We start from the raw sequence: 12103 nt of genomic DNA, 5'->3' as shown, positions 1-12103 counted from the left end.
AATTGTGTAATATGTGACTGAAAATTGCTGTCAGACTTCTTTCTGTTCTTCGCAGTGTCTAAGAATAAATCAGTGAGTATGGTTATGTTTTTGCAGGGGTGCGGACCTCTCTGCTTTGGTACGAGAAGCTTCTGTCTGTGCTCTGAGACAGGAAATGGCAGAACCAAAGAGTGGGAGCAAGAAAGGTACCGTTCATTCCAGAATTTCTCGATTCCACTTACTTAGCACTCCGTATCGCTTAAAGCCACTACTGACCCGGAAAGTGACCCTGTCATAGCAGCTCTTATCTGTGATGTTAGCACTGATGTTCTGCTGGGGCCTGTCCAGGAGCCCACACCTCGCCTGGTTTCTGCCACATTGGCCTGGTGGCCTGCAGTTCGTGGCCGCGCTCTCCCGAGTCCCACGGACCCTCACACGCACCTCCCTGTCCTCTCAGCCTGCACTTCATCTGCAGGTCAAGTCCATATTGATCTTTTGTTCCGTGCGTTTCCAAAACTTGTCTTTTTTTATTCCTACTGATTTTCTCTTTCTTCTCCTCCCTTCTTTCCTCTGGCTACCGAGAGTCTCCGAACTAACTTTTGTTCCTCGTCACCCAGCATCTGTGTGGGTCACGTTCATCAGCACCCACCACCCACGCCATAATTTTTGTTGTTTAATTGTCAGATTCAGGCACCTGAACTTCTTTTATCATAAGCTGTTTCAAATTCCTCTCGGAAGTAGGTGATGTAACTTTCAAAATTAGGGTATCTTGAGAGGAACGACGTGTGAGCGTGCTGCCTGAGAGCCGAGTCTGACAGCGTTTAAGGGTTTCTCGCTGGAAATTTACAGGCCTCTCTCCACATATTGGCCGCTACTACTAATAATGCTGTTTGGACGTGACTTGGTGATTGTTCAGCACATTCTGATGCCCCTGCCCTGCTGCACTTAGCATTTCTAGTTCCCTGTCCTCCAGGGACTCTGAACGGGTCTCTTGCTGACTGATGCCTTCGACTACACATTTTGTTTTCGGCTCAGGTCACAATCTCGTGGTCGTGGGATTGAGCCCTGCATTGGGCTCTGCACTGGACATGGAACCTGCTTGGGATTTTCTGTCTGCCTCTGCCCCTCTCCCCCACTTACTCATCTCTCTCTAAAATAAAATTTTTTTAATTATTTTTTTTTAAGTTTATTTATTTTGAGAGAGAGAGAGAGAGAGAGACGGTGTGAGCAGGGGAGAGGCAGAAGGGGAGAGAGAAAGAATCCCAAGCAGACTCCACATTGCCAGCGCAGAACCAAACATGGGGCCCAAACTCATGAAACCATGAGATCATGACGTGAGCCAAAACCAAGAGTTGGACATTCAGTTGCCTGAGCCACCCAGGCGCCCCCTAAAATAAAATTGTAAAAAAATTTTAAAAAGAATCGGAGCTCCTTGTAATCCATTGTTGTGTTATTATCTTTGTACATTATATATATATTATAATTCCATAACATCTAATTACATGTATGGGCTCTTTTTGTTTGTTTTGAGATAGAGAGCTGGAGTTGGGGACAGGGGGAGAGAGAGAGAGAATCCCAAACAGACTCTGCACTATGAGTGCAGAGCCCAGTGCAGGGCTTGAATTCACGAACTATGAGATCATGACCTAAGCCAGAGTCAGATGCTTAACTGACTGAGACGCCCAGGTGCTCCATGGACTCGTTAACTACTATGGAATAACACTGTCTGTTCCTAGTTAAATTATTGGAATTTATCTTGAAAAAGAACAGTTCTGGGGGTGCCTGGGTGGCTCAGTTGGTTAAGCATCCGACTTCGGCTCAGGTCATGATCTCACGGTTCATGAGTTCAAGCCCCACATCAGGTTCTGTGCTGACAGCTCAGATCCTGGAGCCTGTTTCAGATTTCGTGTCTCCTCACTCTCTGCCCCTCCCCCACTCGCACGCTGTCTCTCTCAAAAAATGAATAAACACCAAGAAAAAAAATTTTTTTAAAGAACAGTTCTAGTTATTCTTCATTAAATATCACCATTAGGGGGTAAACAGTGTTAAAGGAGGGCCCCCCACAGGGTATGTGATGTCTCTTCGGGGTATCCTGCAGTAAAATCTGATGAGCACAAGGTAGGAGAAGTGGCGAGACGTTGGTCAAAGGGTACAGACTTCCTGCTGGAAGATGAGCAGGTTCTGGGGAGCAGATGTATTGCGTGAGGACTACAGTTAGCAATATGGATTATGTATTTGAAAGATGTTAAGCCAGTAAATCTTCGAAGTTATCACCACACATACACAAAGTGACTGTGTGAGGGGAGGGAGGTGTTAACTAACCTTGTGGTGGTGGGCACTTTCCCCCATGCAGGTGCATGTATCGGACCATCACACGGCACACCTTAAACTTACGTGTGTTAGATGTTAATAATAGCTCGGTAAACAGTGGGGGGTGGGTAATGAAAACACGGACTTGTTTTGTTTTTTTCAAAGTGTAAGAATCTCTAATTAAAGGTGAGCAAAGTACTTTTTTATATAATTTGTCCCAAAATAAACTGTTTTGATTGCCTCGATAGACACCGATATAAAACTTAAGCACTTGTGTGTAAGATTAAATATGGTCAGGTGTGTGTAAATTAAATGAAAATGAGAAAATGTCCAGAAAATGTGATAAGCAGACTGTTTCAGGCTTGAATCATTCTGAAAAAAAGCAGAAGCAATGTGATCGCTCATTTCCCCACATTCCCTTGACCGATGGGAAGTGAGCACGCTGTACCCACCCGTGTGTCTGTGCGTCTGCCCCACAGGTGAGCTCAAGGTCAGTCAGAAGCACTTTGAAGAAGCTTTCAAGAAAGTAAAATCATCTATATCAAAAAAGGTAAGAAATGCTCTCAAAATGTGCACAGAAAAGAGACTGGAATCAAGACCGGTAGCTCATGACGAGGAGAATAATTGCCTTTGTGAGAACATTCTTGAGAGATTGTAGTTTTTTGTGTCTCTTGGAAGACTGAAGCCAGAAGGGAATGACCCCTCGTGTCTGTCTCCACCCTCTTGGGATTTCTAATCAGTCTGGTTCACCAGTTATCTGAGCTTCTCCACCCTTGCAGGCAGCCTTTTATCTGCCTGGAGCCAGACTCGCCCTGGTGTCCAGGCCGGTGCAAATGTCCTTGCGGAAGGCTGGCGAAGGGCTAAAGGAAATGGCTGACATTTCTTTACATAAAACACCAGATTTTGTGTGTTTGCCTCTTACTGTGCCAAGGTGACCCGTCTGTAGTAACCCGGGTGGCTGCGGTGACACAGGGCCGCTGGGGGACGTGTCCAACCCTAGGAAGCCTCTATCTAGGGTTCCGTCATCATCGGTCTGATTCACTTTCATGTCTTTTATGTCCTAGGACTGTTGTACGCCTTAGCCATGAGACCTGCTTATTGCTGGACTCAAACTTCCTTTAAATCATTAGCCATTTATTACCCTAGGCCTGGTGTTTCCCACTGTAACTACTGATCGAAAACGGGGAGTCAAAGTCCTAGCGGTTACAGGTGATGGGCTGCCCTGTCCCAGAGCCTCTGGGCTTGTTCTGAACATTCTCGGTGAGGTGGTCACCTTCCCACGTGTAGTTATTCTGTAAAGATTTCATTGTTAAGTGATGGCTACACCCATCGTGGAGCTCAAACTCACAACCCCGAGACCAAGAGTCGCACGTCCTAACGACTGAGCCCGCCAGGAGCCCCCAGCCTTACCACTGTTAACTACAACACCCGGTTCATTGGTGTGGGCCGGTGGGATCTTTTAGGCACGTGACCGACTGCTTTTCCGGCTGCAGTCGAGCGAGAGTCCGCTGCACCGGGACTGAGTCCTCCCCGTCTGTGGAGAAACAACCGTCTGCCTTCCCCTCCCGGGCATTTTGTCGACCACAGGGATGTGTGCTCGTTCCCCTGAGCATCTTCTTGTAAAACACTGTCTTCTCGGGGGCGCCTGGGTGGCTCAGTCAGTTAAGCGTCTGACTTTCAGCTCAGGTCACGATCTTGCGGTCTGTGAGTTCCAGCCCCGCGTCGGGCTCTGGGCTGATGGCTCAGAGCCTGGAGCCTGCTTCCGCTTCTGTGTCTCCCTCTCTCTGCCCCTCCCCCATTCATGCTCTGTCTCTCTCTGTCTCAAAAATAAATAAACGTTAAAAAAAAAAACACTGTCTTCTCGATTAAAACTGGGGACAGTTTGACAGTTCATAGTCCTGGGGCTCTTCCTGCTAATCAACAAGAGACTAGTGACGTAAGCCCCCAAAGATTTCGTCAGCAAAAGATTGTTTCGGCTGAAATGATTCCTCACCTGCGGTGGGAGTCTGGGGCCTTTCCAGCAGTTAGATGTGGACGTGGCCCCACATTTGCCGTTCCTTCTAGCCTCCCTGTTTTCAGTTGAAATGTAGTTGACGCGCAGTGGAGCAGAGCACAGTCCTGCCACGTGCGACAGCTGTGGCCAGCGCCAGGACCCTCCGTTCCCGCAGGAGGTCCTGGGGCGTCCGTGGAGGCCGGTGTTCCGGGCGACCCCAGGCCTGACCCGTCTTCCTGCTCTGACTTCTTCCCTCTGAGGACTTGGCACACGTGGAGCTGTGTGGCGCGCTCGACGCGTCCGGCTTCTTTGCTCAGCGTGATGTCTCTGAGGTGCACGGTGTTGTGCGTCTGGAGTTTGGTCCTTCCTCCTGCAGAGCGGTTTCCCAGGGTAAGAATGTACCACAGCGTCTCGTCCTTTCTCCTGCTGGGGGACGCTCGGCCGTTTCCGGGGTCTGGCTTTTATGAATAAAGGTCCCTTGAACGTGTGTGAGATAGAGCAAGGGAGAGAGGGGGGACGTGTCTTCACTTCTCGTGAGGAAGCACCCAGACGGGCCTGGCTGGGTCTCGGACGTGGGCTGCTCTGCCCACGCTTGGTGAGGGCTTCTGCTTCTCCACGGGCTCACGGACACCAGAGTGTCACTGTCCTTTAATGTCAGCCGTCCGAGGGATGTGAACCAGTGTCCCATGTAGTTTAAGGGGGCATTTCCCGAACAACCGGGAAGGTGAGCATATTTTCACATGCTTGCCAGTCAGTTGGATTTCTTGTTTCCTGTCCTTGTGCTTTGCCCCTAAAAACTTGAGTTGTTTCTCTCCTTATTATAAATGTACAAATTCTTAGCTTAGTCTGGATTGAAGGCTTTTATCAGATGGGCACACAGAGGATAACTTTCTAAAGAGCAGGAGCTTTTATCATTTTTTTATATAAAATTTTGTTTAACATTTATTTATTTTTGGAAGACAGAGCAGGAGCAGGGAGGGGGCAGAGAGAAGGAGACACAGAATCCGAAGCAGGCTCCGGGCTCTGGGCTGTCAGCACAGACGCGGGGCTTGAACCACGGAATGAGAGATCGTGACCTGAGCCGAAATCGTGCAGGAGCTTTTAATTTAGATGAAGGCTGACGTATTACGTGTTCTGTCATAAGAAGTCTGGGCTATTTCAAGTTTGCAAAGATTCTCTCCTTTGTTTTTTTCTAGATGCGTAATAGTTTTAGCCTTTACGTTTAGGCCTGTGATCCATTTGAAATTACTGTTTTAGTTTGATGCGACTTAGGGGTCATGGTTATGTTTTTCCATGCAGCTGCCTACTGACTCTGACCCGACTGTGGGAAAAACTTTCCTACTGAATTACCGCACCATCTGTTTGAAAACCCATTGACTGTAAATGCAAGAATCTCTTTCTGTGCTGTTCCATTGGTCTTTACATCTGACCTTCTGCTGCTGTATCTTTCTTACCGCAGTCTTGACTATTATAGATATATAAGTCTCAAAATCGGGTAGTATAAATTCTCCAAATCTGTCCCTTTTCCCCCCCAAAATTGTTTTGTTTATTTTAGGCCCTTTGCGTTTCCATATAAAGTTTATAATCAGCTAATCGCTTCCTGAAAAAGAAGCTTGTTGGGATTTTGAATGAGACTGAATCTGTATATCAGCTGTGAGAGCAGAAGTTAAAAATTCATAAACTTAGTACATCTGTCCATTTATTTAGATTCATTTAATTTCTCAGAGTTTATTCATTTTTTAATTCATTTCACTTATTAGATCCACCTGATTTATTCAGTAATGTTGTGAGTTTTGGTGTAAATATCTTACACATCTTTCATCAACTGCATTCCCAAATAATTTATACTTTTTTATGTTGTTTGTCAATGTTTTTCATTTTGTTTTCTAATCGTTTTTATATATTGACCTTGGCTGGTTCATTTGTCATTCTCTTACTTGTTTTGCCTCCAAAAAGATCAATTTTCTAGATTAAATTTCTGCTGTAATTTTGAAGTTTCCATGTTTGTTGCTCAAGTGATTTTATTTCTAATAGCCACAAATGTGTGATCCAAAGCTCGATAATTGCTTGACCTGATTCCTAAATTTGCCCATGTTTTTTATGATAATTAAGGATTAAGTCTGCTTTACCACCTCTGTATAATACTTGCGCTGGTGAATTTGAAACCAGTGTATATTACGTTTATTGGAGGGGTCTCCGTTCCTTCTTTTTTCTTGGTCTTCTCAGTTCCGGGTGGTGGCGAAGAACGTCTTCCTTCTGGTTAAGGACAGTTCCATTGAAATTCGAGGCACAGGCAGAGTCAAACAATCCATTTCAGAAGCCAAACCGAAAGGAAATAAAATCAAACCAAAAGAAAGGTTTGGCATTTGTGGTGATGCTTTTCTGGATGTGAAACTGAGTGGCCCATTTATAAGCCACCTCTTTCTACTTTTAATATTAGGGCTCTTTTGGTTGTAAATGACGGAAACCCAATCGAGCTAAGATAAGTGGGGGAAACAGAACTCATCCACATAGCAAGGGTCGTGAGAGCACGGTTGGCATGGGGCACGCTGGCCGTGGAACCTCGTTACGGGTTTCCTGGGGGAAGCTGGTTGCCTGCAGCCCCAGACACCCCCCAGCAAGAGAATTCCCTGCCGGCCCTGGTGGGAGAGTGTCAGGGGAGTCTGCGGTCGGCCCAGCCCAGTTTAGGACCCCACGCCAGAACCAACCAGTGTGGCCAGTTAGGAAATTTGATACTCTGGCCATGCTGGGTTGTGAGGGCCACAGAGTTTTTATAAAGGTCATGACCTCAAGACCTAGAATGAAAATCTGTAGATAGGATTCTGGTACTCAAGTTCATTGACCTGTTAGTGGCCGGGTTGGGATTTTGAGTCATCTTTTCACGCTGAAAAAGAATCACTAGATTTTGTTAAATGCAAAAGGAACACATCACGTTTTAGCCTGAAGACGTACTTACAGAAGTGGCAATTGCTTCGAGACGCGTTAACACTGAATAAATGGTCAGGAGACATCCAGGAAGAAAGGTGTGCCCGTACTGTCCCCAGATCTGCAGGGCCGGTCATTCTAGTCCTGAAATACCCAGCACGCTCTTAAGCCAGGTGCACCTGCCTGCCAGCTGGCGCCGTTTCTTACCTTAGAGCGCTTTCCTCCCTGGCACCACATGATTCTTCATTTGGAGTTGGGCAGTGACAGCACGTCAGGTGGACTCCGTGTCCGCACTTAATTGGCGGACATGGTTCAGAGGCCGAACGTAGCAGTGTGTCACCCGACCCAGGAAACCCTCGGTAACTGGTTGAGGGTGGGTGGTGACGGCAGTGAGCAGACCTTCCTTTTCCCCGTCCCTGCTTGTCCTCGCTCCCTCCTCCAAAGATCCCTGCCCGGGCTACCAGGTCCTGTTTGGTGCTGAGAGGACCTAATGGGTCGTCACCCTGTTAGGACAGACACCCGACAAATAAGACGGCCGTCCGCCAGCCGCGTCTCAGAATTCAGAGCCCTGTGTCTAGGCTGTGTCGCTTCGTGGGCCGGCACAGCATAACCACTGTGCAGGTTTCACTGCTCACCAGAGACCTGAGACCCAGTTAGCCATTGATAAATGTTGAGGCCTTGAGGTTATTTCCCCAGATACTTATTACCTCGGATGATAGTCTTTTTACTCGGCTTACTCTGGCCCTGTCCCACCATCAGGAAGGAAACCTCACCAAACATACGGTCTGATTTTTTTTCTTTCCTCTGTGAAAGCCACACCACGAAACTGCTTATTAGCTCATCGAAGTCGTGGCCGTGGCTCTTTGGTTCTCTTCTTCACCCTCAGGAGTACACGGGTCACTCATTTCCCTGACTATTTCTACCCCACTGACACTTGAGAGAAAAACGCTTCAAGTCAGAGTCCCTTCTCCCCTAGCTGTGTTTTAACAGCCTGCCTGAGATCCAGATTTCAACCTTGATCGCGAAGCGCTGCACGTGCGCGGGCCCTGTGCTGGGCTCGCAGATGCAGAAGTTGCAGAAGACGGGGCCCCTGTGCACAGAACACGGACTAACCTGGCCCCTTAGTTCCATCCACGTCGCAGGTGCTTCGCGTGCAGCCTTTGCTTAAAGGGTCTCGGCCGCGTGACAAAGGCAGCGTGACTGATTTTATTAAAAACGCTTCTGAACCTATCATTCCAGACCTTGTAGAATTTTTTTATTCTCTTAGGAACATCCGTGGAAGGCTACATGTATGGGCCGGTGAGACTCTGTACTGTTTTATTCTGTTTAATATTTGTGGTGGTCGTAAATTTTTAAACTTTAAATATTTGATTTCTGGAAAACTTGGTGAATAAGAAGCTACAGCTTCTCTTTTGGAGGTAGGCATGGTATGAATTTTGAATAAATACTAAATAAAGCAGATGACCAAACTGATTTTTAATTTGTTTGATCTTTTAAAAAGGAGGCATAACATCAGGGTGAAGGCAGCCCCCTCCTTGTTTGGCAGATTAACTGGCCCTCATGAGACAGCTACTTAGGAAACGGGTGACAGCTGCTGGTAGGGAGAGACTGGAGGGGGTGGGGGAGGGGGACAGGGGTGTAAAAGTTCACCTTTTCTCCTCTTTGAACTTTGAACCTTGAGAATGCAGCACCTATTCAAAAGAATTCAAAATTGGCAAAATAGTAATTTAAAAGTTCTGGAAGACCAAAATAATAGTAGTTACCTCTGGAAATGAGAATTTTTTTTTTTTTTTTTTTTGCTGATCTATATTTTCTAATATTTCTCCAATAAATCATGTTTTAGAATTTTAAACAGTTATTTTACTGCAGAAAAAGGAATTGTTTTAACCTGGTTATAAACAAAGCATGCTTAAAATGTCTTTACTGTTTATGATTTAGCAGTGATATTGGTATACAAGGACCCTTTCTTTATCCTATTTCAAAGTTAATTGGGCATTTCACTAATACCTACTCTATGTTTACCTTTGAAACCGTTTGAGAGGTACTTGGAAAAATGAGTGAAGTAAGTACATAGACTTTTTTTTTTCAAATCCGCCTCTCAAACCGGGGTAAACATTGAGTACAGTCCAGGAAATGGGTTTCCTTCTTGAGTGGAAAATCCGCCCTGCCCTCTGTTTCAGGGCCTAGAGAGAACATCCGTTCTGCCTTTATCCGACTCAGGGCTGTCCTCAGAAGAAGATACTGGTTGTAAACTCACTCGTAAAAGGTCAGAAACCTCATACGTGCTGAAGAGCCTGCCGTGCGTGGCTGCTTCTGTGAGCGTAGCTGCATTTCTGCGCACCTCTCAGCAGCCCTGTCCTCGTGCCTGCCGGAAGCCGGGACGTCCATGTCCCTTTGGCAGAAGTTCCCCAAGCAGGCCGGCAGACACGTCAGTGCTGAGGCCGTTTGTTACTGTTTGAAACCATTTCAGTGGCCCTACTCTTTGGTCTTTGTTTTCATTTTTGCTCGTTTTGTTTTGGGGACCAAACCAGAACGATTCAAAGAGCATGTGGAAAACCAAGCAAACTGGAACAGTTGGGGAAAGTGCAGAACGGACAAGCTGGGGGCGGGGCCTAAAAAACACAAGCCTCAGTGATTAGAACATTGTGATAACGGCACAGGAACTGATCGTAGTATACAGTACATAATAGTGTCCCCCACACCAGTGATGGAAACACGGTGATCGATGTCGGGGCAGCAGGGAAGCCGTCTCCAGAAGTACAAGTCGCACTCGCATGTCACACTGCAGGTGGGGGACGGGGGCGGGGGGCGGCGGGAGAGTTTAAAAGTAAAATCTGAAACCATCAAAGTAGGAGGAGACCAGAGATTTGTCTGGAAGTTCAAGCGGGGCGTGCCTTGTTTCCTCTCAGCGCGAAACCCGGCAACATAAATGAAAGACTCAGAATCTGACACATGAGGATAAAAATTTCTGCGCTAAGAAACTCGTCAAAGGACAAATGACCAAATAAGGAAAATATTTACAGTTAATGTCACCAAGGGTGAATCAGAACGACCAGAAATTGATGAGGAAAAGACCGACACAGAAAATGTTGGAAAAGAGGCGCTAGGTGAAGAACAGGGACAGACCCTTCACGGAAAAGCCAACGGGCTCGTTAAACGGAAAACTCCTCGCCTTACTGATAATGGAAGAAAAGCAACTAAGATACTAGTCTTTGCCTGGCAGCAGGCAAAGGTCTCCGGACCTGATGATGCCTATTGGCCGGGATACGAGGAGATGGGGGGCACAGCCCTTTCCCGGGACTGAACCGGATTCCCGCTGCGGCTGGCCCGGCGGCTCTGGGAACTTCCCCTGGAAGCACTCACGACAGCGACAGCGGAGCGGACTCGACGGTGGCCCCGCTGTGAGGCTCTGACGGATCAACTCGGAAGAGAGGCGTGTCTTCTAAACGTGCCGTCGGGAAGCAGGGGTCCTGTGTGCTCTGCCGCCCCTTCAGTCAAACACGAGGGAAACGCAGCGGCGTCAGTGCTCGTGCCACGGAAGGCAGACCTAACAGCGTCGACGGGAGGGGCTTCGTTCACTCTGCGACTGCGTCGGGTCCTCGAACCTCGCGAGCACCTCGCGCATCCGGAAGAAGAACGACATTGGATTTTAAAAACAGGTGTTCGAGGGCTCGAAACACAAGCACGCCCTGCCTCGGCCTAAACTAGCGGCGGTCGAGCCGCTTCCCCAGACCTTAGAGGCGTGTGTGGCCCCGGCGAGACCCCACGGGGCATCCCCCTGAAGGCAGCCCCCCCCCCCCCCCCCCGCTGGAGCTGCCCCGGCAGCTTCCTGCAGGTGCTTCTGTCCCCTTCCCGTCCACGCTCAGAACACTTTAGAATCCGGCTTTCTTTGCTGCGTGGATAGAGCCGTAAGCAGCTGGTCACCCGACTTTTACGGCGAACCTCAGTCCCCGTGGGAGGGGGGGGCACGTGGGGCGGGCCGCGCACCGAGCAGGCGGCTCCTTCCTCGGCCCGGAGACTGGGCGTCCTCACACGGTGTCCCCGCACCTGTCTGGTCTTCGCCCCCTCTTCTTGCGGCGACACCGGTCGTGCTGGCTTAGAGCCCGTCCCGGGGCTTCGATTGAACGGAATCGCCTCCCTAAAGATCTTTTCTCCAGTCCCGGTCACGTGAGGCCCTGGGGGGCTGGGATATCCGCATACGCGTTTCGGGGGCACGGCTCGGCCCACCTCACACTCACCAGCTCTGTGTCTTGTCCCCTGTTCTCAGGACCAGGTGATGTACGAAGCCCTGCAGCGGTCCCTCAGCCGGTGACCCCCCTTCCGACCTGACGCGGATGGCGGCCCGTTCCGAGCTGAAGACGCTTCCCATCCACCAGCCGCGCGTGGGAACACCCTCCCCTCTCTTTAAGTAAAACACGTTTAACTGTTGAAATAAAATCACTGATAACTTTTTTTAAATAAAACGTTTATTTTGAACCGTTCTCAACTGTGCTGCGGAGAAGTTGCAATCACAGCAGAAAGAGCTTTTCTCCCCTGAGCCGTCTGAGGTACGTTGCCAACCTGAGGCCGCGCCACCCCCAGATACTTTGTTTCCTGCCGCCAGGACACCCCCACAACCGAGAAAGCAGCCGTGGGACCCGCTGTCCCGTGGCCTCAGGCCCCTTCCAGATCTCCAGCTGCCCCAGCTGTGCCCTCCTGTGGAAGGCGCTGGAAACCAGGTAAGTGTCTCCTTCCTCATCAGACTCAGCTGTGTCCCCGTGGTGTCCAGATTGTCCTCCTTCCACAGCCCCTCTGAGGCCTCCACAGGTCACTGCTCCGTCCTGAAAGCCCCACTCTGTGCTGTGTTTCCGCTACACCTCGTTTACCGCGCTCCCCACGGTGGGGTCCGCGGCCGTA

General features: G+C 48.8%; 1 protein-coding gene across 4 annotated transcripts in view; it reads left to right on the top strand.

The window, feature by feature from the left end:
- The window catches only part of NVL (nuclear VCP like), a 91734-nt gene extending 80046 nt beyond the window's left edge, over positions 1-11688 (top strand). For 3 of the 4 annotated variants that reach the window (XM_006942593.5, XM_006942592.5, XM_019821430.2), the window contains 3 exons: positions 97-185; positions 2769-2839; positions 11475-11688. In XM_006942593.5, coding sequence (XP_006942655.2) covers positions 97-185; positions 2769-2839; positions 11475-11519 — 205 coding nt within the window. In that variant the 3' untranslated portion in view covers positions 11520-11688. Of the gene's footprint in view, positions 1-96; positions 186-2768; positions 2840-3353; positions 9030-11474 lie in introns of those variants that run through there. The other variant, XM_019821427.3, reaches the window with a different exon arrangement.
- The last annotated feature ends 415 nt before the right edge of the window (positions 11689-12103 follow it).

Source organism: Felis catus, chromosome F1 (assembly GCF_018350175.1).
Source record: "Felis catus isolate Fca126 chromosome F1, F.catus_Fca126_mat1.0, whole genome shotgun sequence".
Taxonomy (NCBI): domain Eukaryota; kingdom Metazoa; phylum Chordata; class Mammalia; order Carnivora; family Felidae; genus Felis; species Felis catus.
This window is presented reverse-complemented; position numbering and strand designations above follow the sequence as displayed.